We start from the raw sequence: 23,201 nt of genomic DNA, 5'->3' as shown, positions 1-23,201 counted from the left end.
TTAGCCCATTTCCCAAAGAATATAAAAAGAGGGAAAATGCTCAAAGATTAGCAATTGTGAGAGGGAAAAGAAAGATTAAAAAGATTTTGATAGCCTACATTTTTATTACTATTCAGTCAAAATGGCTATATTAAGTTACCTTTTTAGTTGAAGCAACTACTGGCAATTTTCCTTTTTGGGTGAACTGGTCGCTTTAAGGCCTGTCATCTTGAAATGAAAGTATTTCAGAAAGTCATACCGGATTTTCAGATAACTCTTCAATTAAAGACATCAAAAACTCCTGCACATTAAGATAACACAAGTTCACAACTTTAAGCACCTTATATATGTGTGTGTGTGTCTCCGTGCAGATCCCTGTCTCGTACCTCCCGCTAAGACTTCATGACAAAGCATTTCATCATCGCCCTGTCAGACTCAGGTTGTAGCTTAATTTCCCGCCACAGGTGGTCTTGAGCGGGAATAAGAACACGAGGATTATGAGGTAAAACGGGAACCTGGATTTTAATCGTAATACATTAAACTCCATCAAGGCCAGTCAACGACCCTGTCAGACGCGTCCGCGGAGAAACTGTGACTGTGAGTAAAGCGGTAAAATATTAATTTGAGAACGCGCCAAAAAATGAGAAACTAACATATGCACAAAGCCTGTTCTTTCGCTCTGATCTTTGTGGCTTTTTTGATCAAAACTGTTTTAATGTCTTTCAGTCAGCATCTCTTTTTCATCTCACATTCAACATGAATGTAAACACAGATGGAAACGCTGGCAGAATTGTTAGCTGGTAGTTTTAGTTTGTTTACGTTAGCAAATGAAAGGATCTGAATCCCTCAAACTAGCAAGAATTGTTTGGGTCATATTTCACCCAGGAATAATAATAAAGTAGGCTATTGTGTATTTAAAATAACATTTTGTATTATTTTCGATAGGATATTAGCTAAGATTATACATAAAATTATTATTTAATTATAACTTGTATTGTAAAGTTATCATAAGGTTTTTGGTAACACTTAAGCTACATTAGCAAATATAAGGGTCTGAGTTTCTCAAACTAGCAAGAATTGGGTCATATTTAAACCAGGAATAATAATATAGTATTTGTGTATTTGAAATTACATTAATATTATTTTTGATAGGATATTAGTAGTTAAGATTATACGTTAGATTACTTATGGTAGATTATTTAATTATAATTTATATTTCACTTGTAAATAGATCAAAAAGTTTGGGTAACACTTAATAAGGGAAAACATTAGTTGATGTTACATGAACAAACAAAACATTTATTACAGTATTTCATCTTTAACGTTAATTATTTGTTCATTATTAGTTCATGTTAACTCAGTGCGTTAACTGTGTTAAACAACATAAATTGGGATTTTAAAACACAAAAGTAAACTCTGTACAAGTAGTTCATTATTAGTAAATAATAATAACCAATGAAACCGTATTTTAAAGTGTGACCAGGTTTTGTATTATGCCCTAATTTGTAATAATATATATTAATGAGTGTACATATTAAAAAATATATTCATTAACAATACATATTCACAATAGTCTTTTGTATTTAACGTAATGGTAAACACAACTGTAGAATAATGTAATTTTTGGTATAGCTAACTTGTAGCTTAACATAATTTTTTTTTATCTTATTAGTATTTTCATTTTAAATACATTTTAAACATTTTTTCATTCCCTTAATTATGAAGAGGCCCAGATTTCTCCGTGACCCCTTTACCCTTCATTTTGTAAGAAAACAGATATTATTTTACTCAAATAGGCCTGTAAATCCAGAAAAGTTGTCTCTTCATTTTTAAATATATAATAAACAAATTGTTTCCCAGTGCTGGCTTGCAGCTGGAAGGGCATCTGCAGTGTAAAACATATAACATAATAGTTGGCGGTTCATTGTGCTGTGGTGACTTTTGATAAATCAGGGACTAAGCTGAAGGAAAATGAATGAATGAAAAATTGTTTGACGGTCGTTCTTTTACAGAGTACAAAAGTAAAAAAAATAACCTTTACAGGGGAATTCATAGTTTTGTAATGTTCTCTATATATTTAATTTGTGATTAATTGGTCATGTGAAAAAAACAAATGCAATTAATTATAATCTCAGTACACATATGCTTTGCTTTAAAGTCTGCCACATATGCAGTTTATACGCTTGCTTGGAAAATAAAGCGTAAATAGGCTAATGAACTATTTTTTCTTGGCAGAAGATTATCATTATTACTGTTATTATTATTATTCACTGACCTATTAAACTATTCTAGATACTGCAGTTTAATTAAAAAAATGCACATCAGTGATTTAATATTATTCAAGGGCATTTCAAATAATGAGCTTGTCTATGCGTAACTCACCGCTTTAATAACCTGATGTCACAAGGTCTCTTTGAGCATATGTGGCCACAGAGGAAGATTAAGCCGTCTATTTGCTTTCTTACTTCCGTCAGTGTTGTTATTTAGCACGTTGAGATGTGTTAACTATGCTGAGGAGGATGATGACAGCTTTCTAGCATCTTTTTGTCAAGCTGTGATTCTCACTCCATGTGTTATAAATAATTAAACCTGCCGGGGATTGTCCACTTAATACTATATAATCACTTTTCGCTTGTCTAGAGGTCATATTGAAGGATTATGAGCTTCATTTGATCTATTGTTTGAACTTGACATGAGGTGAGATATTTTACCTATACAATGAAATGACTGATTAACGAATAGCTATATATATATATATACACACCACTACAGACTCCACTCAAAATAGCGTCGAAACTACTTTTCAAGAACAAGTAACTAGTAAGAAACACAAGAACAAAGGATGTAGCTAAATATGTTAGCATTGAATTGCAGATTAGTACAAGCTAATCAATGGTTGCCATCTTTATTTGAAAGGTGGTTTCGATAAAAATAGTTAAATAAAAATGTAGATTAGCTTGCCTACACAAATTAGTCACCTCACCCTACCTCAAATCTATTATGTCTAAATAAACCATTCCAGAATGATAAACACAAAACTCATTAGCATAAAATAAGCCTTTCAGAGTGATAAACAGCATTAGGTACGAAGTAATTAGTTACTAAAAATTTCAATAACTTATTCCCTCAAAAGTTAGTGTAAGTGATTACTTTTTTAGTAACTTAATAATGTTACTTATATTGCCTTAAATACCTCAAATAAATTCAACCTTTTTATATAAATCGATTCAGAGACTCCTTTTATTTTTGTTATATCACTATATTTATTAGAATAATTAGATTTTGTAAACTAAATAGCGTTAAATTTGTCTGAAAATTCCACACTCTTAAAAAAAATAATAAATAAAAAGAAATAAATTGCAACATTATTGCATGTACGAAATAGGGTATCATTACTTTGAACATTTCATGCTTTTCTTAAATAATAAATAAATAAAGCTAAAATTCCATGTTTTGACTGTTTACACTGATTAAATATAGGATTATGTCAAGTATTTACATTGATTGTCCTCTTAATATTATATAATCCCTTTTTGCTTTTCTAGAGGTCATATTGAAGGATTATGAGCTTTATTGTGGGGTTATTAGCTTCAATTGATCCATTGTTTGAACTTGACACAAGAAATTAAGTGAGATTTTTTACCTATACAGTACAATGAAATGACTGATTAGCGATTATCTACTGATGGTACTGCTGCAGATTGCACTCAAAATGGTGTCAAAACTTCTTTTCGAGAACAAGTAACTAGTAAGAAACACAAAAGAGCACATCATAAAAAGGAAGTTAAAATGGACAAACCTGTAAACTTGTAGCTAAATACATACTGTAGCTAAATATTTTAGAATTAGCACAAGCTAATCAAGGTTGTCATCTTTGATTGTAGGTTGGTTTCGATAAAAATGATTAAATAAAAATGTAGATTAGCTTGCCTACACAGAATAAATCAGTCACCTCAGCTTACCTCAAATCTATTAAGTCTAAATAAACCATTCCAGAATGATAAACACAAAACTCATTAGCATTAAATAAGCCTTTCAGAGTGATAAACAGCATTAGGTACAAAGTAATTAGTTACTAAAATTAAAAAATGTATTCCCTGAAAAAGTAAAGTGTAAGTGATTAACAATTTAATAACCATTACTTAAATATTGCCTTAAATACCTTAAATAAATTCAACATTTTTATATAAATCGATTCAGTATATATATATATATATATATATATATATATATATATATATATATATATATATATATATATATATATATATATATATTGTTTTATTATATCGATATATTTATTAGAATAATTAGATTTTGTAAACTAAGAAGGTTACATTTGTCTGAAAATTCCACACGCTTAACAAGCAATGAATTGACTCAGAAATAAATTACAATATTATTGTATGTATGAAATAGGGTATCATTACTTTGAACCTGTTCATGCTTTTCTGAAGTATTAGTTATTTTAAATAAAGCTAAAATTCCATGTTTGACTCAAATTTCATTTCTATGGTCTTTGTCGAGACTTACACAGATTAATGCTAGTATTAGGCCAAGCATTTAAACTGATTGTCCACTTAATACTATATAATCACTTTTCGCTTGTTTAGAGGTCATATTGTAGGATTATGAGCATTAATGGACCTATTGTTTGAACTTGACACAAGAAATTAAGTGTGATTTTATTTTTAATTTTTTTTACCTATATATGATAGCAATTAGCTACTGAGGGTACTGCTGCAGATTGCACTAAAAATGGTGTCGAAATTGCTTTTAAAGAACAAGAAATAGTAAAGACAAAAGCACAGGATGAAACAGAACTTAAAGTGGACAGACCTGTAAACTTGTAGCTTAACCTTGTTGATTTGTGGTAAATATGTTAGCATTGAATTGCAGATTAGCATAAGCTAATCATAGTTGTCATCTTGGAGTTGTACGTTGGTTTCGAAAACAAATAAAGTAAAACTAAAATTGTAGATTAGCTTGCCTACACAAGTTAAATTAGTCACCCATTTTTAAGACTAGTATTAGTTATGAAGTATTAGTTATTATAAATTAAGATAAAATTCTTAAAATAATATGCTAATTTGACTCAGATTATGCGTTGAGATTTACACAGATTAAATGTAATATTTGTCAAGTATTTAAATGACTTTTCAGACATAGTAGTTAGATACGTAATTTAAATACAATTTTAATGATCAAATTAGTAATTAATTACTTTTGTGAAGTAACTTATCTGGTGATAAACGAGCTGCGTTTAATGTCAAGTCACCCTGCCTGGGTTTATTTGGCGTTATAATGACTGGCTAACCGTACATTATGTCAGATTTTTGTTAAATAAAAGAAAGCAGCAGCTTTGTTCTAGTCTGCGACAATCCGATTAGCAGCATTTAAGAGGCAGTTCACGTAGCTACAAATTTATGTGTACAAATCTGCTAAATCCGAATTGCTATAGTCCATGCAGTCTCTGAAGACCCAAACGCAGAGGGATTAGAAGAGAAAAGGGAAAAGCTGAGAAGAAAGGAGAGCAGTTTTCTGGCCACAGATCAAATCTTTCAAGCATGATGACTCAGAGTAAACCATATCTCCCAGAAACCCATCACCTCAGACTTCTTTCTCGCTTTTTCCCCCTTCTTATTTCCCTTGAGTCGGAGTAGTAAGAAGGTACATAGTGGAGTTGGGTCCAAAACTGCAGCAGTATTTCCTTCTCTCTTTTTTTTCTTATAGAGATCTTCTCTGGGAACTCTTTTCTTTGAAATGTTTCGGTAGCCCTCAGAGCTGTCTGTCCCTGGACTCCAATTAGTTGCCTTTAATGGTCAGCAAGGGCACTAGAGAGACCCTCATAAGATTCTCCAGTCGAACAGGAGAAATGAAAGCATGAAGTGTGTCTCTCATCTGGGCCAGACCGCCATACGTTTCTTTACCTCATTATATGGTCTCTCTTTTTCTACCTTTTGTTCTGTTCCTGTTACGTAGCTATAACTTTTGAGTGGCACAAATTAAAACAACCAGAAATCACCAGAGATTGCATTTAATTATTCATTAATACGTCCTGATGGCCGTTCCATCACTTCTCTCCAAATTTATGCAAATTCCTGAAGTATGGTGTTGTTAACGTTGGCATGATGACATGACAATAGCATCGCACTTTTGCGAAATTATCTTTGAACAAATTTACAATAGTTTCTGCACGTTTTCTGAGGTCCCATGTCCTGTGGTGAACATGCCAAAATCTGGATACTTTTGCAAATAGTTCTAGGAACTAAGAACATGCAAAAGTCTTTTTCAGCTTAAAACGTCACTTTCATGCAATCCACTGTAAGCTTGTAGTTGAATATGCGTCAGTGCATAAGATAATCTTTTGGTAAATTTTTTACATCAAAACTTAAAGACCTAAGTTTTAAAATTAGGGGCCTGCATCTAGAGAGTTTCTAAAACTATTGTTTTTACTGCGTTTAAAGACCATTGAATAGTAGGGATGGCTGACGTAAAACTGATGTTTCAACATAGTGTCGAGATCCCGAAGTGCAAGTGTTTCTTAACAGTTTCCGTTTACCCTGTCAGGTCTTGATGCCCAGTTCCGATTTGTTGCCTATATCTGATTTTTTTGCCTGTCCGTTTACACGTTTATATGCAATTCATGTGTTTACACTTGCCGTACAGTTTACGACGTCATGCATGCATAAAGGCAGATTCTAGCATCTGCGCCCCACTAGCCAAGTTTGAAAGAAATTGTCTTGCTTTTAGCTCTGCGAAATATGCGAAGTTCGCCCAACTTTGAAATAATTTTGAGGGGGAGGGAAAAGGCCGTCATCGCAGCTTGCGCCTATGGTTTATATATGGTGTCCTCCACTGACTCAACTTGCCGACATGACCACTGTGGGACCACTGACCTCTTTCCTCCTCCATGTTTCCTTTGTTGTTGTTGTTTACCATGTCAGCGTCTTCACACATGCTCTTCCTTTTATGTTATTAAACCGCTGAGAAGTACCACATTGTCGCAAGTTTAATAACGGAAAAAACGTAACGCCCCAATAAATCGGATCTGCCTGTGTACATGATAGTCGCATTGTCACACATCCGATTTATATCTGATTTATTTCCACATAGGGAGGAGGCCTGAAACCAATCTTTGAATATCCGAATGCATGCGTTTTGATGTGTGTCTGATCAATCCGAATATCCGAATGCATGCAATCTGATCTGTGTCACATATGAGCAAAAAATCGGAGTTGGGTCACATTTAACTGGCAATGTAAACGGGGCCTAAGTCATATGACTAAAGCAATTCAAAGCATCGGTCATTTCAGAAGCGTTTCGAGACCTGGCAAATCTGTGTTTGTCCGACAGAGTTGGAAATAAACCTCTATATCCAGCCTGATCTCACGAGAAACCGTAAGTATTTTTGATAGTTTAGTGGCTAATTCGTGTGAATTTGTATAAGTTCAGTCGTTTGAAAATGTACGATTTTTAAAAGAAGGCGTGGCACCCAACCCCGACCCTATACCCACCCGTCATTGGGTGATGAGCAAATTGTACAAATTAGATTATACGAATTAGCCACTAAATCAAAAAGTTACGAATTGCGTGAAATTGCGTTGCTATTTCATTCAGCCTAGTGAACTATCCATATGCACAGAGTAACCGTGCTGCAAATGTCCCGAGTTCAATTCCCAACTTGTAGAAATACTCTGAAATTATGACTTGATGTATTTTAATAATGTTAATTCTTTATAATCAAAATGAGACATATTTATTCACAAAGTGGTCATTCAGATGTCAGACCAATGTTAAAGCAAAAACACGCTACAAGAACGAGCATTTATAAATTAACATCTGTCTGGATTCGAAACCATTATTTCTGTATGCTAGTCAGGAACTGTCACCACTTTAATTAAATCATTTGAAACCTCAATTTTACGACATGGCGTATACTACCTCAATTTACTCAACTGTTTCATTGCTGAAGCTGGTCCAGAGTATTACATAAAAAAATTACCGCTAGGTGTCACTGTAGAGACGGTTTCATAACATTTTAAAGCTTTGCCGATCACTATTGAATAGTGGTTATTAGTAAGGTAGGAGCCTTACTAAAGGGCAGGGGTCAGGAGCAGGTTTAGACGCCCTCGCTTAAGTGGATGTTAAAAATAAAAGACCTTAAACATTTTAGACGTTGCATATGACAGCGGGCAATAAATGGCAACATCCACTCAAACCAGTGTAGTGAAATAATTTCAAATTCATCCCCTCATGAAATTTAGTAATATGATTTACAAGCGTTAATCTAATTCTTGATTTAATATATTAAGACACTCTTTAAGATGGAAGACATGAAAATGTACTGCATAACAAGATGCTAATGGTATCTTGGCACTTGTGCAGTAGACCAGCATCAGATATGGTTTGCAATTGCCCTTAGCACTTGGATTATGTTTTATGGCTTGGTTTCAAAAAAAGATTTGTTACTTTTAAAGTGTGGCAATCCCTGTGTAGGTGTCCTTTGTGTGATGACCTGTATTTAAGAGCACTCCAAAAACCCGGGAGAGAAAACTAGCAGAGACTGTTCGTTTTTGTTGTAGTGTTCTAATTTGGCAATCTAATCACACTCTTTCCAGCAGAGTTTTAAAACAGGTGCTTAAAAGGTGCGCGCAGAGCTTTATAATCTTGCTCCACAGGAAATTAGGCCTTTAAAATGCTAATTGGCACTCACCTTCATTCGACTGGAACCGGAGTGTAAACTATGTCATATTGACTATGTAAACTTGGAGCTGCAAAACCGTTCAATGAAAAATATGACTTGTTTTATGCTCCGCTTGCTTCTACGAATGCCAGTATCCAGGAAACCGTTGCTGTAAGCCGATGCCCGACTTTCGCAACTTACCAGGAGCTTTCACCTGCAAATTTAAGCGCCAAGCAAACTCATGGAGGATTATAATGGCGTATCTTTGTTTTGCATCCCAGCAGGCGCTCTTAAAGATTAGAAGCGATGCTGTCAGGATAAACAACAAACCCGGCAGAGCGTATGTTTGGGCCACAGGCGGCTCATCTATTGGGTGAATGTGCACGCGTGAACTTGGCAAGTCAGAAGAGCTTAAAGGGTTAAACAAATTAGTGAACAGTTGGCATGTGAATGTATGATTTTAACAGTTAACTAGTTTGGATCAAACTTGCCTGTAGTGTCTAAAAGGTCATCAGTGGCAATTTAGGTTTAAATAGAGTCCTGTCAAAGTTCCATGCGTTAAAACATGACTATATGTAATATAATTACAATCCCCCACCTACAAGTGTAATTAGTTCTCTTATAACCAATTCTTTAGCATTTACATGGAAAAATTACTTGTTTCTTGGCTTGAATGCTGGAAGAAAAATCTTCAGTGGTGTGTTACTGACATCTAGTGGTGAATACCAAACATATACACATAGTATGCTAAGTCTTACTTGTGCTGTTTTCAGTCTTGCAGAGTTGCACTCCAGCCCTTATTATTGCCATCAAACTTAATAGCCCAAAGGCATTCAAAACCACTAACCAACAAGTCTAAAACAAAAAGCAAGGCAGTACAGGTGAGGTGAACACCTGCTTCTAAAGGTGGTCTACAGAGAGGACACTCATCAGGAGTTAAAGGTTACTAGAAACCTAATGAAGGATTGATCAAAACCCTGCAGGACTGTTGCTCCCCATGATCTAACTTGGTTACCCTTGGTCTAATTAAACTAGAGGAAAGAAACTAAACCTGTTTCTTGAGAGCCATGACCCTACAAAGTTCATTCATTTTCTTTTCGGCTTAGTCCCTTTATCAATCAGGGGTCACACCACAGCGGAATCAACCACCAACTTATCAAGCATATGTTTTATACAGCGGATGCCCTTCCAACTGCAACTTATCACTGGGAAATGCTCATACACTACGGCCATTTTAGATTATTCAATTCACCTGTACCGCGTGTCCTTCCTCCGGAGAACCTGGAGGAAACCCACACGAATACAGGGAGAACATGCAAACTCCACACAGAAATGTCAAATGACAAAGCCAGGGTTTGAACGGGTTTTGAGACCTTGCTGTGAGGCGATCATGTTACCCACTGCACCACCATGACATCTCCTGCAAAGTTTATTTAATCAAGTAATATACAGTTAAATTAAACCTCAAGGGAAGTCTTTTGAACTTGGTTGGAGTTCAGCAGGATGATGGCCCTCAGGAGGAGGATTGGATATCCTGAAATAAACCATAAATTCTAAAGATAAAATGGTTCTTAATAGCCTAAAAGGGTTGTACTAGCATAAAACAAGCAGCAACGCAACATAGGTGTAGTGAACACTTACTGATATTTTTACTGCATCTAAAGAGGGACGTGAATATGGGAGACAGGAAAACACCTGGGCCGTTCAGTCAGACAGGGCATTAAAGAGAAACAGGAGGGCAGCTGGAAAGTGAGAGCACCTTATACAGTGCTAATGCGGAGACCTATTTGCTAACGCTAGCTGTAGATCCCAGGGATAGACTTTACCTTGGAGATCAGTTATGGTTCTTGATGAAGCTGATCAAAAAAAATAATAATAATCTTTGGGACAGTAATGTTAAGCTCATCTAAAAGCACAGCTTTAAATACTTAACAACAATGGAAGATTGAGGAAAGGAACTCTTCGCCGTCCTTCTATTTGCTTGCATTTTAAGTAGGTCAGGGTTGACCAAGTTCGGTCCTGCAGAGTTTGATCCAACCATGATAAAAACTCATCTTCCTGTAGCTTTGTAGGAACCCTCAGACCTTCATTGGCATATAGTTGCATTAGATTGAAAATGACCAAGCATAAATGTGCAGGACAGTGAATCTCCAGGCCCTGAAATGTGTGTTGTGAGCTACATTCGGTCAAATTAGCAACAGTGCCCCCTATACGTCCAGCTGCATCTCTCTCGCTCTCCTTTTGGACCTGGTGTGATCCACAGCCCATGTGATATGAATTTTACAGGCAACGACAACAGTCTCTGTCTGTAAACTTTTCTGAGCTAAATTTAGCGCTGGGTCAAACAGAACATGCTTGCTTAATTATAAATTACATAATATAAATACATTTTTAAGGCACCAAGTATATGAGCAAATATCATCAACAATGGATGAAGTGTCTAGAATGAAAGGCCAAAAGCTGAGGTGAGCCTTCTGAGGGAAAGCAGATCTACCATCCTGGCACCCTGTACAAGGTTACCCAAGAGACCTGGTAGTCAAACATTACAACCCAAAGGTGTAACAAACACAAAAATCCCTGTGCATGTGCAAGTACGTGCATTTATTTATATCTTCATACATCCTCCTTCTTTGGGGCTTGACAGGTGGCCCCCAGCTCCACCTGTCCATCCTTTTTCACAGCCACATGGTGGCGGTCAAATCCAGAAAGGGATCAGTCATTCAAGAAATGGCATGCTGAAGTGCCACGGGGCCACGGAAGATCTCTGGACACCGGATCAGACGCAGCTGCCCCCGGCTGCTATTTTCACTCAGCTTAAAGCACCATGGGCAGCCAGCATCTACGCCATGGACTACCCACAACAACTCTGCACGCCATGAAGTCCAGTACAGGCGAGCACGGGCTAGCTCACGGACATCCCGCACATGATACCCAGAGCTTGCCCTCAGACCCTGATGATCTGGACAGCGGCAGTGACAGCTCGGAGAAATCCACTGGAGCTGGGAGCCCCACGAGGGGCCATAGAGAGGTCAGGAGACGCCGAGGGAGCCGCAGACTTGCAGGAGTGAGCAAACAACGTCAGGCAGCTAATGCCCGGGAGCGAGACCGCACTCACAGCGTCAACACTGCCTTCACATCTCTGCGCACCCTTATCCCAACAGAGCCGGCCGACAGGAAGTTGTCGAAAATCGAGACTTTACGATTGGCATCGAGCTATATTTCACACCTGGCCAATGTGCTTTTGTTAGGGGAGGACTGCAGGGACGGGCAACCCTGTCTGAAATATCACAACATCTTACAAGGCAATGCCAACCTCAAATCCCCACCAGTCCGACCCATCTGCACCTTCTGCCTGAGCAACCAAAGGAAAATGGTGAGTCTTAAAAGTGTTGCCTGTTGATTCTATAAGGATTGGAGTGGCAGGAACATATGTATTGGGTAATTCACTTGCTTGGCAAAATTATTTATTTGCAGTTCTCAAAGTAGCTTAAATACAAGATCGCATGCCTATGCATTTCACACCAATCTGATAGGTGAAAAATTATGCGGGTGTAAATTCTAACACATTTAAATGATTCTCTACTTCTGCAGCTGCGAGATGGGGAAAAGCACACAACTGCATGACAGCAGTTCTCTGACTGACCGCTGCTACGTATGAGCTCTCAACCTTTGAATGTTTACATGTAAAGAGACATTGCCTTGCACAGAGACGTTTTGCTGTATGGTTTATTTTTTTAAAAGTCTACAAGGACAGACGAAATGAGTGATATGAAACGAATCGGATCTGCACTTTTTTTTCCCCCTGCATCTGCAGGGGTGTCCACCTTATCAACTGTTTTGGTTAATGTAACCGGAGAATATGTGTAAAGTTGCACCTGGTGGGAGGCTATTTCAGTATCAGATATAGTAAGCGACACCATCCCTTGCCTTAAAAAAACAGTCTTGTGTCTGCCCCTCGCCTGTCACATGATGGTAACCGAAACCTTGCGGTTTGCAGTGGTCCCTGTCAGTACAACAGCAGGCAAAAATCACATCCCCTCCCTCTTGTCTCCACATCTACGCATGGACCACGATCCCAACATGGCTCTCAAGAGACTGTAAACAAGAATCTATCCTCAGCATGAACATTTGGGATGGGCAAGCATGCTAAATATTTAAAAGAAAGTTCAAGCGGCACATGACTGAATGTTAAAGGTGGAAGTACTTCATGATGAGAACATGATCTTCATGTCTTGAGAACAAGGCACATAATCCCTAAAACAAGCCCTGGGTCATGACCCAGTAGGAGTTCACTTTGGTGACGTAAGGTTGCAGAGATTGTAGTGTGCTTCGGAAAAGGGTATTCAGGGTTGCACTGAGCAAATGCTTGTTGGCAAAACATGTTCATGTTACATTGTGCCCTTAGTCTGTCAATTACATCACTTTTTTTTCATCTGCAAGTAGGCATTTGACAGGGTTCCTTTTCTTGCTCTTGGAAGGGCAACTTCACAGATTTGAGTCTGTATAGAGCACAAATGCCCAAATCCTGCACATAAGGCGCAAATAGCAAGAATTATGCCAAGCACTTTTCCCAGATTAAAGACCATTTTCATAACTCTGAACATTAGTGGGGGTTGTATCAGCATGGGCTCTAAGATAAAGTTGCAAACACCCCTAAATGTGCCCCAAGTTGCAGATTTACAAGCTTTTGTAATGTAGCAAGCTCACTACAATTTCACCTGCTCAACCTCCAAATACATCGTTTACATAAAATAGCTATGATGAATTTGAGCCTAACCTTTATTGTAATTACAAGAAATATTTTCAGATTCTACTTGTGATGTGAACTTTATGTACAGCATAGTCATTTCTATGTAAAGTGTTTACCTGCGTCTTGCACACGTCAAAACAGCAGCTTGTAGGTTTTTCTGATTGTGCAGAATGACTTGCATTTACTGCATTTTCTTGTATTCAATACAGATGTGCACTACCAAGCACCACATATTGAACTATAAATTCTGTAAGATAAGGCTTCAACAATTTGTAAATAATTGCTCTTTTTACCCAAATATTAAAGGTTGAAATACAACATATGGCCTGCTTCAGCATTTAAAAGAGATACAAACTGGCCTGTTATATTCTAATACTTGAATTGTATTTTCAAAAAAGGTCCTTTGCACATGTAAACCATCAAGCTGCTATTTAATGATCAGGTATTTTTGTACAAGTCTGTACTCATGACTTAAATCATTAAAATATTTTTGAAAAAGTCTCTGCATTCTGGTTCAGATGCCCTCTGGTGGAAGAAGCTACACATGACTCAAAACAAATCTGATAATGCAATTAAAAATAATAATTAAAACAAGCCAGGAACATACTTCTAGATCTTTATTTCTTAAAAAAAGTCAATTAGTTTGTCAGATTAAAGAAATTGGTGACAAATAAGATGGAGGTACATCATAGAAGAGGTTGGGAGTCATTTAAGGGTCTTTACAGGGTGATCTGCAAATTGTTTTCAGCGCTGTACAGTTTGATAGGCAGGGAACAGAACGCCGATGGATGTTATGGGAGAAGGACTCAACCCTTTGGCAATAACATCACGATGAGACAAAGTGGACCATTTTTTCCCTTTGTGGAACACTGATCATGACAGGGCATGAAGGCATCAATACCATATAGAAAAGGGCGTCTTAAAAGCAAACAAGGCAGCCTGATCTAATTCAATGGAATGTCAATTCATAAAGGAATCACTAGAACAATAATTTAAGATGTCTGAACTGTGTCAACACTTAAAAGTTCCTTGAGTGAGTAAATAATTACAAAGGTTGACCACAACTTTTGTGCTATCTTAAGTGTAAACCTTAATATTAGAAAAGTCTGTTAAAATTAACCATTTGTTATAAAGCCCTTAAATGACATCTAAATGTTATGGTTTGAAAAAACAGGAGGTAGAATAAAAAAAAAAAAAAAAGGCAAAAAGAAATAAAAGAAAAAAAATTAGAAAGACAAGCACTTCTGTAACAAAACATTCTGCTGACATGGTATTTTAGTCTCCCTCTTCTTCCTCAGATTCAGACTCTGAAAGATAACACATGGAAACTTTAACTATCGGGCCCATTTGTCACATAATCAGAGGGGAAATGAATAAAAACTCACCCTCTTCTGCATTTTTCAGCCATTCTACAAACTTCTTCATCTGCTCAAGGAAGACGCTCTTTCCTTTGGCCATGTGGGCTTCTGTGTACCACTTCAAAATCACCTCCTCGCTCAAAACATCAGCTACAAGAGGTCAAAAACGAAAACAAAAAAATGAGTTTCAAAGCAGACATGGCCTCAGTACAGGCTAGATCTTTTGCACAATACATCAAGCCTTTACACTTCAGACCATAGAATTAAAAAGATGAACTACTGAAAACACCTTTGTAAAGAAGCACCACGATCTTCTGGAAGGCCTTCATGAAGTGGATATTGTCATAGCAGTACTCCTGGATCTTCAGCAGGAGTGTGAGCTCAGACAGGCCCTGTGAGGTGAAGGCCTTCAGCAGTGGGCTGTATTGCTGGAAAGTGAGCAAACAGAACCATGTAACCATTCAATCAAAAAGTAGCGCCGATTAAAGAGATTCGCCCTTTACTTGTTCCAAACCTGTCTGACTACTGTCGAATGAAGATATTTGAAAGCTGGAAGCCAATGGTTTTCAAAATATCTTTAACGTTCAACGATAAAGAAACTCATTTGCGGGTGAGTAAAATGTTTTTGGGGGGCAAATGTTTACATAAATACAATGGATACCTTCAAGTGTTTGATGGCTTGCTCTGTGACGAGCTCCTCCTTTTTATTCCACTCGACGGAGCTCATGACACTGGTCCACACGATGCCGATCATTGTCTGCTCGGAGATGCTAGTTTTCTTCATCTCTTCACGGACATAGGCAATGATCTGTGGAGAGATAAGGTAAGCCTCCAGAGTCAGTAACGTTAGTCAAGTGTTTAAGCTTTGTGTTTTTAATAGTGCTTCAACAAATTAAACTTACGTCTTTGAGAGTCTCGCCACGGGACATCTGCTCTTGCAGCTCTTTCTGAAGCTCCTTGCGTGCTCCAATGGACTGCTGGTTGCGAGCGAAGTCAGAGAGCTCCTTCAGCCCAGCGTCGGTGAAATATTTGGAGAAATGTTCGCAGCTACGCTTGTTGGCAGGGAACAGCTCCTGTTTTAGGTGGACAGGTTTAAAACAAAACTAAATCATAAACACTGATCATTACTAAAACATGAGGAATTGCACGCAAGAATTTTAAAATCTCCAAATGGAGGAAAAAAAAAATAGAATCAGCTTCATGAACTAAAAAAAAAATAAAAAATTCACACAACTGACTTAACCTACTCTGTTGATTTCATTATTGAATATAGGGTCTCCTGTAAATCTAACAAGTCGAAATTGAAGTAAACTCAACTAAAATTGGAAAGACCCATTATTCATTACCTGGCTCAAACAAGGCTTTGTTTAATCCACCAGCCATTGAAATACTGAGTTTAAGCTGTAACTTCAAGGTTATTCTAATAACGGTTCTGAAAACTAAGGTTATATATTTTACATTGAAGTTTACATTCACATTAAATTAACTTGTTTTCATATTGGTTTTATTTCAAGTTTGATAAATATATTTTTTAAAAGTCTAAAACAATGACACTAAGAACACCACCAAGAACTTATTTACATTACTTTTAAAATGTGCATACCAAATCAGTAGAGAATTTGGAACTGTTAGTGCACACAATTTAAATTAACTTAAGTTAAATGGACCAAAACCCTTGTTTTTTCTCTCGACCACAAAGTGTTTGGAGAATGTTGGAAACTGGCAGTCATTGACACCCATAGTAGGGGTGTGAGAGGAAAAGTTGGTTCACAATTCTTGACAATGTTTCTGGATCAATTCTCAATAGAATCAGTTCCGTATTCAAATTAGGTCATGATGATTTGGGCTTGTGCAGACATGAGCTCTAACCAGACAAATACTTATAGGTGCACATGTGCATGCTGCATAATGCACTTCATTTGGACAGATGGATAATTACAGGCGCAGTCCTTCTGATCTGCTGTGCGGCTGAATTCCTCCAAAAAGAAAAAACAAAGCAAAACCATAGGTCATCATAGATGTGATGACGTGCTAAACTACTTATCCGTTGTGCCAGCAGTTTTAAAAATCACCTAAGGAGATGGGTAGGATAGGTTGTCACCATAACGCACAGTGCATTATGAATGGCAGCTCAAGGTTTGTTCTGCAAAGTGGATTGAAAACAAAAGTGAACCAGGCCTACTGCACTGTGCTGCAAACTAATGAAGCATTACTCGGTTTTAAAGCTTGCTTAATGATTTAAGCCAAATACTTGTATCTTGCAAAATAACTAGTAAAATATTACTGTTATCAGAAAAAAATTTGTTAGAAGTAATTACAAAGTATTAAGTTTAAAATGTGTTGGCAAATCTGTTTAACAGTACTTGGAAAATATTTGAAAAACAATGACTATGTTTACATGGACACCAATAACCCGATTTTAATGAGATTAAGACAATACTCTGATTAAGAGTCTACCATGTTAACTGCGATTTGATTAATTTAATCAGATTACGGTCATAATCGAACTAAAGAGAAATCGAATTAAGTGTTGAGTATGCAGACTTTAGTCGCAGAATTGAAGTGTATTACAGACATGTATACACATCAAATTATTACCGTCATGTAGGACTTTTCGCATTTTGCGATAGGATAGTCCACACACGGCTGTTTGACACTCTCTGCACCTATGAGTCAGTGCAGACCACAGACACCTGCACTGTGAAATGCAGAGTTTTATTTTCTTTTCTTCCATTTAGCATGCGGTATGAACTTCCATTAAAACACTCCTCCAGCAGTTCATACTCGCATCCAATATCTTGTTTATCAGAGAGTGTGCATAAAAATGTTCGTGAATGAAAGTGAAAATGCCAAACTGCAGCTAAAGTCGAGAAATTAAAAATGAAACGCCTGAAATTACATGAAACTCTGGAGGAAATGCGGATAGCGTGGTGACGTGATGACGTTAATCGAATTATGTGCTTTAACATGTAAAACAGGTTCAGGAAAGAAACACTCAAAGCAACTCATGTAAACACCTTAGTCTTATTATTCTATTAATTAGATTAAAGCAAATAATTCGATCACTGATGTCCATGTAAACGTAATCATTGATAGTTTCACAAGACAGCTAATAATGGACTTCAGCTGTACATTTTCATAAGGTTATTAGCAAATTGTGATAATCTTGTGGGGAAATTAATATAAATGCATGTTATTCATAATCGCTTTGTAACATGCAGTGCTTGTCCATTCTGAAAAATTCTTCAAAAATAAGTGATTAAGATGACAGTACGGTTATACAGAGATTCCAATTTGTAAACAAATGCTTAGAAAACTTTAACTCTGATTAAAATAAAAATGGACAGCAGAACAGGAACAAAGCTATTCAGAAGAGTGACCCCCAGAATCAGATTGTCCCAAAAGATTGTACTTATATTATTGAGGTCAATGGCTACCAGTTCACAACCTACTTCAAATTATCTTTTTCGACAGCAGGAAAAAAAAAAAAAAAAAAAAAAAAAAAAAAAAAAAAAAAAGTGTTCCAAACCTGTTTGTTCACACATTTAAATTGGCATTTACTTAACCAGTTTTACAACTGAAATAAAGCAAATATTTTGAACATTTGAGATTTAAGTGTTGCTTCAATTGAGTCTGCAGCATGACATTTACCATCAGCCTGTTGTCCATGCCAACTTTACGCAGGCTAGCAGCAACTGAGTTGATGTCTCTTTCATTGATCCAAGATTTGAACAGTTTCACAGCGAAGGCAGCAGAAACACCTGCAATAAAACAGAGCACGAGTTAGTTTATCAATTCCTCACTCTGAAAGCTAGCCTAACACTAAACCAAGTCTGTCATTACCTTCCTTAACCAAGTTCTCATTAAAGAGGCTGTTCAGGATGGAGGCGGATATATTGCCATTGGCCAGCAGGATTCCGGTAAGCATGGCCAATTTATTCCTCTCAGACTCAGTGAACCCTTTTAAAAACAGCAGCAGCTGTGAATTAAAACAAAAAAACAAGTGAGGAGATCATGGGACTTTCCAGATGCACAACACAGGACTTTGTTTGCCTAACAAATATGCTATAATCCTTAGTTCAACAACTTTGCTTACCTTCTTAATCTCCTCTTCAAACCCTTTCTCCAGGTACTTGTAACGCCTGATCAGCTTGTTAAAAACCTACAGAAGCCAAACATGTTCACACATGAAAAATGGAAGCTAATGTGTGCAGTAGTAATATTAATGTAAAACAAGCTCCGTAATCCGAGACTATTCTCCATATAGGCAGGATTGAATGGTGGATACCTGAGCGTAAGCCTGCATGGTCTCCAGGTCTTCACTTGCCGTGAAGAGGCAGTACTCCGTACGGGTCAAGTCATCAGAAAGAGTCCCTCCCGGGGCTGACAATTTAAAAACAAACATGTTTATTTTAAAATGTTTATTCACTTATAAGTTAAATAAAAAATTAACTGCTAATTTACTCTAATTGTTCTAAAGCAATTTGACTTACAAAGAAATACTGAAAAACAGCACTGACTGACAATTATAGCAAGTTTTGTTCCTACTATAGATGTCAATTGCTATCCAACATTGTTCATAATATCTTGTTTGTTCAACAGAAGAAACGTTTACAACTCTGATTGAAGTAAATTTGCATTTTTGTATGATCCATCCCTTTAATGTAGTCCATAATAGAGCCATAAACGGCAGCTTACCCAGCATTCCTCCAGCCACCAGGATGTCGAAGAGTGTCTCAGCATACCGACGGTAGTCGAGCTTGGCGCCGGAGGCATCAAGAAACTTTGCAACCGCTTCCAAATCAGTGCCAGTTTGGTTCAAGCCTTGAACAATACTTTCTTGAAACTGAGAAGGGTCAAATCTCTCCTTTTCATCTGCAAGAAAACATAATAATATAATAACATATATAATGGGTGGCAAAAATTAATCAAGGCTGCACGATACATCATTTCAGCATTGATCTTGCAATCTGCAAGAATCACATTGTCATGTTGGGATTAAATTAACAGGACCTAACGTAATAGGTTCAAAGATGTGCGAAATGTTTTTTTTGGATGCGTTTGAGGCTTGTTACTAATTTTTCAAGTGAGTTTAAACCATTTGGCCATAATAAATTAAAGTTTGCCAATTTAACAAATATTGTGCTTTTATACAACGAAGAGTATATGGTGCCTTTTTACATTTGATGTGGCAGGATAACATACGTCATTTCCAAAACTAACATAAGCCACCAAATAAGATGTCAAAATTAAAATGTATATATTATATGTTATTAACACGAACAAACCACATAACCTAATTTATTAATAACAGGTTACATACTCACATTCAGTTAACGCTAAACCTGTAACGTTAAACGACCAACTAATGGAAGCGTTTTTGACCAAAGCTTTTTATATAGTTGTATATTTTACGCAGGTTTCATAATTCCTAACAACAATGTAAAAATTACGAATTCTTTCTGATTAGATTTACTTGTCATCTTGTGAATTTATATTCATGTCACAATTTATTTTTCCAATATTGTGCAGCCTTAATATATTACTTTATTTTTTTTCCACTGCATGATTCCCCTTTGGCCAAAGTTTAACCAAATTAAACTTTCCATTTGGATCCATTGCAACAATTTTTGACCACAAAATAGCTTTTTCTGACAGTGCCATTGGGAAACACATTGATTATCGTTGTGTTCTAAAAATGGCAAACACGTTTTATTGAAGTGAACCATCAGGTTTTTTTTTTTTTTTTAAATGTAACATCAAAAGGTCTAATGCTTCTTTGGTTGCTTACCTCTTTTCCGAGTTTTAAAACGCTGGCCGGTAAGCGTTGGCTTTTGCTGCTTTTGATTATTCATAAAAGACACCTATAAAAATAAGAAAATAATAGTGAATATCAAGAAAGTGCACAAAAACCACATGGGGATGTGGCAGGATAACGTACGTCATTTCCAAACCTAACATAAACCACCAAATAAGATGTCAAAATTAAAATGTATACATTATGTTATTAACATGAATAAACCCCATAACCACTTTAATAAAACATTACATACTCACATATCCAGTTAACGCTAAACCTGTAAGGTTAAATGACCAACTAATGGAAAGCGTAAGCTTACTTCATGTTGTCTCGCTACCAAATTTGTATTATATAAACATTCTTAACAGAAACTGGTGTCCCAAAGTATAAAAAAGCATTCAAGTATAATTTAAGAAAACGTTTAGCGTCAAACCGCAACTCATGCGCCGGTGTCGCGCTAAGCTAACCGGCTAGAACGAGGCCTAATGTTAACTAATGTTTAAAAACCACAAATAAATCACCGTTTTTAAAGATTTCAAATTAAAATTAACGAACAGCAAACAATTGAAAAATATACGACGTCAAAATGAAGCTAATGAAGATTTTATCGTTTATATTTATTCGTTTTCATGTGGCGAGCTCCGCCATCATGATTTAAACAGCTGATCACAAACGTGAGTCCAAAAAACTGGCATCCTTCAAAAACACGAATTCATAACAACTCAACATTAAGACGTACACTTTTAATACATATATACAAAAGGTACGAACGTCTTACCGAAATGAATGCAGATAAAAAACGGCTTTTTGAACCCAAGAACAAAGCAAGACAATGGCAGGTCCGTACCCGACACACAAAACTCTCCCGGATGGTAAGAGACTGCTGCGCCTGCGCAGAAGAAGAACTGTGCAAAAAACAATGGACCAGTCTATTACAGGAAATTGCGGGGGTTCAAATGTTTTATACTAATGAAATAGCGTTATTTGTACATCTAAAACTTATTATTCGTAAATAAAAACGTAAAACAGCATTAAACAGTCAAAGCTATGCTCGCGTCAATACACATTTGCGCAACAGTAAAAAGATCTCCCCTACCTGCTGACAGTGATTCGTAATCCGGAATCTGCTCATACCATTGTAAAGAGGGGTGTGATTTCTTTATCAGAATCAGAATCAGAATCAGTTTTATTGCCAAGTGTGCTTCACACACACAAGGAATTTGTTTTGGCTACAGAAGCTTATCACCAAAGGGCAAGCTATAAAAAGTTTTTTTTGTGAGGTCAACACACAAACCGTTTTTCATTTTAGATTATATACTAAATATAAACGTATAAAATAATATGACTTAATGATTTCACCATGTCACAAATGAATTTCATATATATATATATATATATATATATATATATATATATATATATATATATAATTTGAAAAATATATTTGAATGATGTACAGGTCCACTTGCCATTGCTACATCAGCAATATTAATAGTTTATTTTATATTATATAGTACACGTCTTATAATATTATATATTTAATTTACATAACAATATGAGTATACATCATTATAATACTCTTCTCTCTCTTTCATGCGCTTACAAAATGGTTCTCAGTTCACTACACCAACAGATGAACACACCAAACACACTTCACTTGCATCATTCTTCCTCCTCTTAGAGGCAGAAATGTCCTATCCATTCACCCTATATTGTCAATTGGACCATATGCCATCTCTCAGACAGTATGCTTTAGGGATAGCTGAATAATAGTCCATAATAAGTGTTCGATGGGTAGAAATGTCATACCATGAGGTTTAAACACCATTGTTTCCTCCTTAAATCTCATTTAAGCTAAAGACACCTGAAAAACAGACTAATCCAAAAATAACACTGATTGTGAACCGCGTCGCTGTGTTAGGTGGGCTTTAGCCTCAATTAGCCTTCTTAATATCCCTAATCCTAGCTAATACTTAAAACTACCAACTATTAACAAGCAGCAAATTATGAGTGTATTGAAGCAAAAAAAAAAAAAAAAAAATAGCTTGTCAATAGTGAGAATTGTACCTTAAAGTTTGACTGATGTTGTTTTATGACGTTAAGTGTTAAGATCATATGTGAGCAACACCCTGTTTTATTATTAATAAGCCATTACAATACTCTGTGCCCAAACTTGGTCCTGGAGGACTGGTGTGCTGCAGAGTTTAGCTTCAACTTGCCTCAACACACCTGCTTGGAAGTTTTTAGTATATATAGAGCTTGGTTAGCAGGATCAGGTGTTTCAAATTGTGGTTGAAGCTAAACTCTGCAGGAGACTGGTCCTTCAGGACTGAGTTTGGACACCCCTGCTCTACATAATACAATAAAATAATTCAGACTAGTCCTAACGGGACATTTTAAAATTGATCAACAGTTATAGCCTACGATCAACTTCAGATGTAAATCTGTAGCTGAAGGAAGTAGTTCCTCAAGGGTTTTTAAGACATTTTTTTTTTTTTTTTTTTTACACTTGTGCCATCAAACTATGTTATAAATGCAATGTCACACTCAAAGCACTGCAATATGGTTATATATGCAATACAGCACTGCCATGTTTCTTCACTACTCGTGTGATATTGCTTTATTAAA

At 36.4% G+C, this 23,201-nt stretch overlaps 2 protein-coding genes across 2 annotated transcripts; one reads left to right on the top strand and one right to left on the bottom strand.

Annotated features, from left to right (window-relative positions):
* Window positions 1-11,331: 11,331 nt before the first annotated feature.
* Window positions 11,332-13,914, top strand: si:ch211-246m6.4 (transcription factor 15). The gene is made up of 2 exons (XM_056447541.1): window positions 11,332-12,038; window positions 12,257-13,914. Exons 1-2 carry the CDS (start codon window positions 11,490-11,492, stop codon window positions 12,287-12,289), a joined length of 582 nt encoding a protein of 193 aa, XP_056303516.1. The 5' UTR covers window positions 11,332-11,489; the 3' UTR covers window positions 12,290-13,914.
* A 105-nt stretch (window positions 13,915-14,019) lies between these two features.
* On the bottom strand, window positions 14,020-21,461 carry bzw1a (basic leucine zipper and W2 domains 1a). The gene is made up of 12 exons (XM_056447540.1): window positions 21,352-21,461; window positions 20,565-20,637; window positions 19,472-19,648; window positions 19,062-19,156; window positions 18,870-18,935; window positions 18,617-18,752; window positions 18,425-18,534; window positions 15,676-15,846; window positions 15,435-15,581; window positions 15,063-15,201; window positions 14,801-14,923; window positions 14,020-14,722 (listed from the first exon to the last, which is right to left on the bottom strand). The coding sequence occupies exons 2-12, from the start codon at window positions 20,626-20,628 to the stop codon at window positions 14,691-14,693; spliced, it is 1,260 nt and encodes a 419-aa protein (XP_056303515.1). The 5' UTR covers window positions 20,629-20,637; window positions 21,352-21,461; the 3' UTR covers window positions 14,020-14,690.
* Window positions 21,462-23,201: the final 1,740 nt, after the last annotated feature.

This window comes from Danio aesculapii, chromosome 22 (assembly GCF_903798145.1).
Source record: "Danio aesculapii chromosome 22, fDanAes4.1, whole genome shotgun sequence".
NCBI classification, from domain to species: domain Eukaryota; kingdom Metazoa; phylum Chordata; class Actinopteri; order Cypriniformes; family Danionidae; genus Danio; species Danio aesculapii.
The sequence above is the reverse complement of the archived record's forward strand: the minus strand, read 5'-3'. Positions and strand labels throughout refer to the sequence as shown.

Coding starts and splice junctions, on each gene's coding strand:
- si:ch211-246m6.4 (XM_056447541.1), top strand. CDS start 11,490: ATGGGCAGCCAGCATCTACGCCATGGACTACCCACAACAACTCTGCAC. Junction 12,039..12,256: donor TGAGCAACCAAAGGAAAATG/GTGAGTCTTAAA, acceptor CTACTTCTGCAG/CTGCGAGATGGGGAAAAGCA.
- bzw1a (XM_056447540.1), bottom strand. CDS start 20,628: ATGAATAATCAAAAGCAGCAAAAGCCAACGCTTACCGGCCAGCGTTTT. Junction 15,582..15,675: donor GTGGCGAGACTCTCAAAGAC/GTAAGTTTAATT, acceptor ATCTCTCCACAG/ATCATTGCCTATGTCCGTGA. Junction 14,723..14,800: donor GCTGAAAAATGCAGAAGAGG/GTGAGTTTTTAT, acceptor GTTATCTTTCAG/AGTCTGAATCTGAGGAAGAA.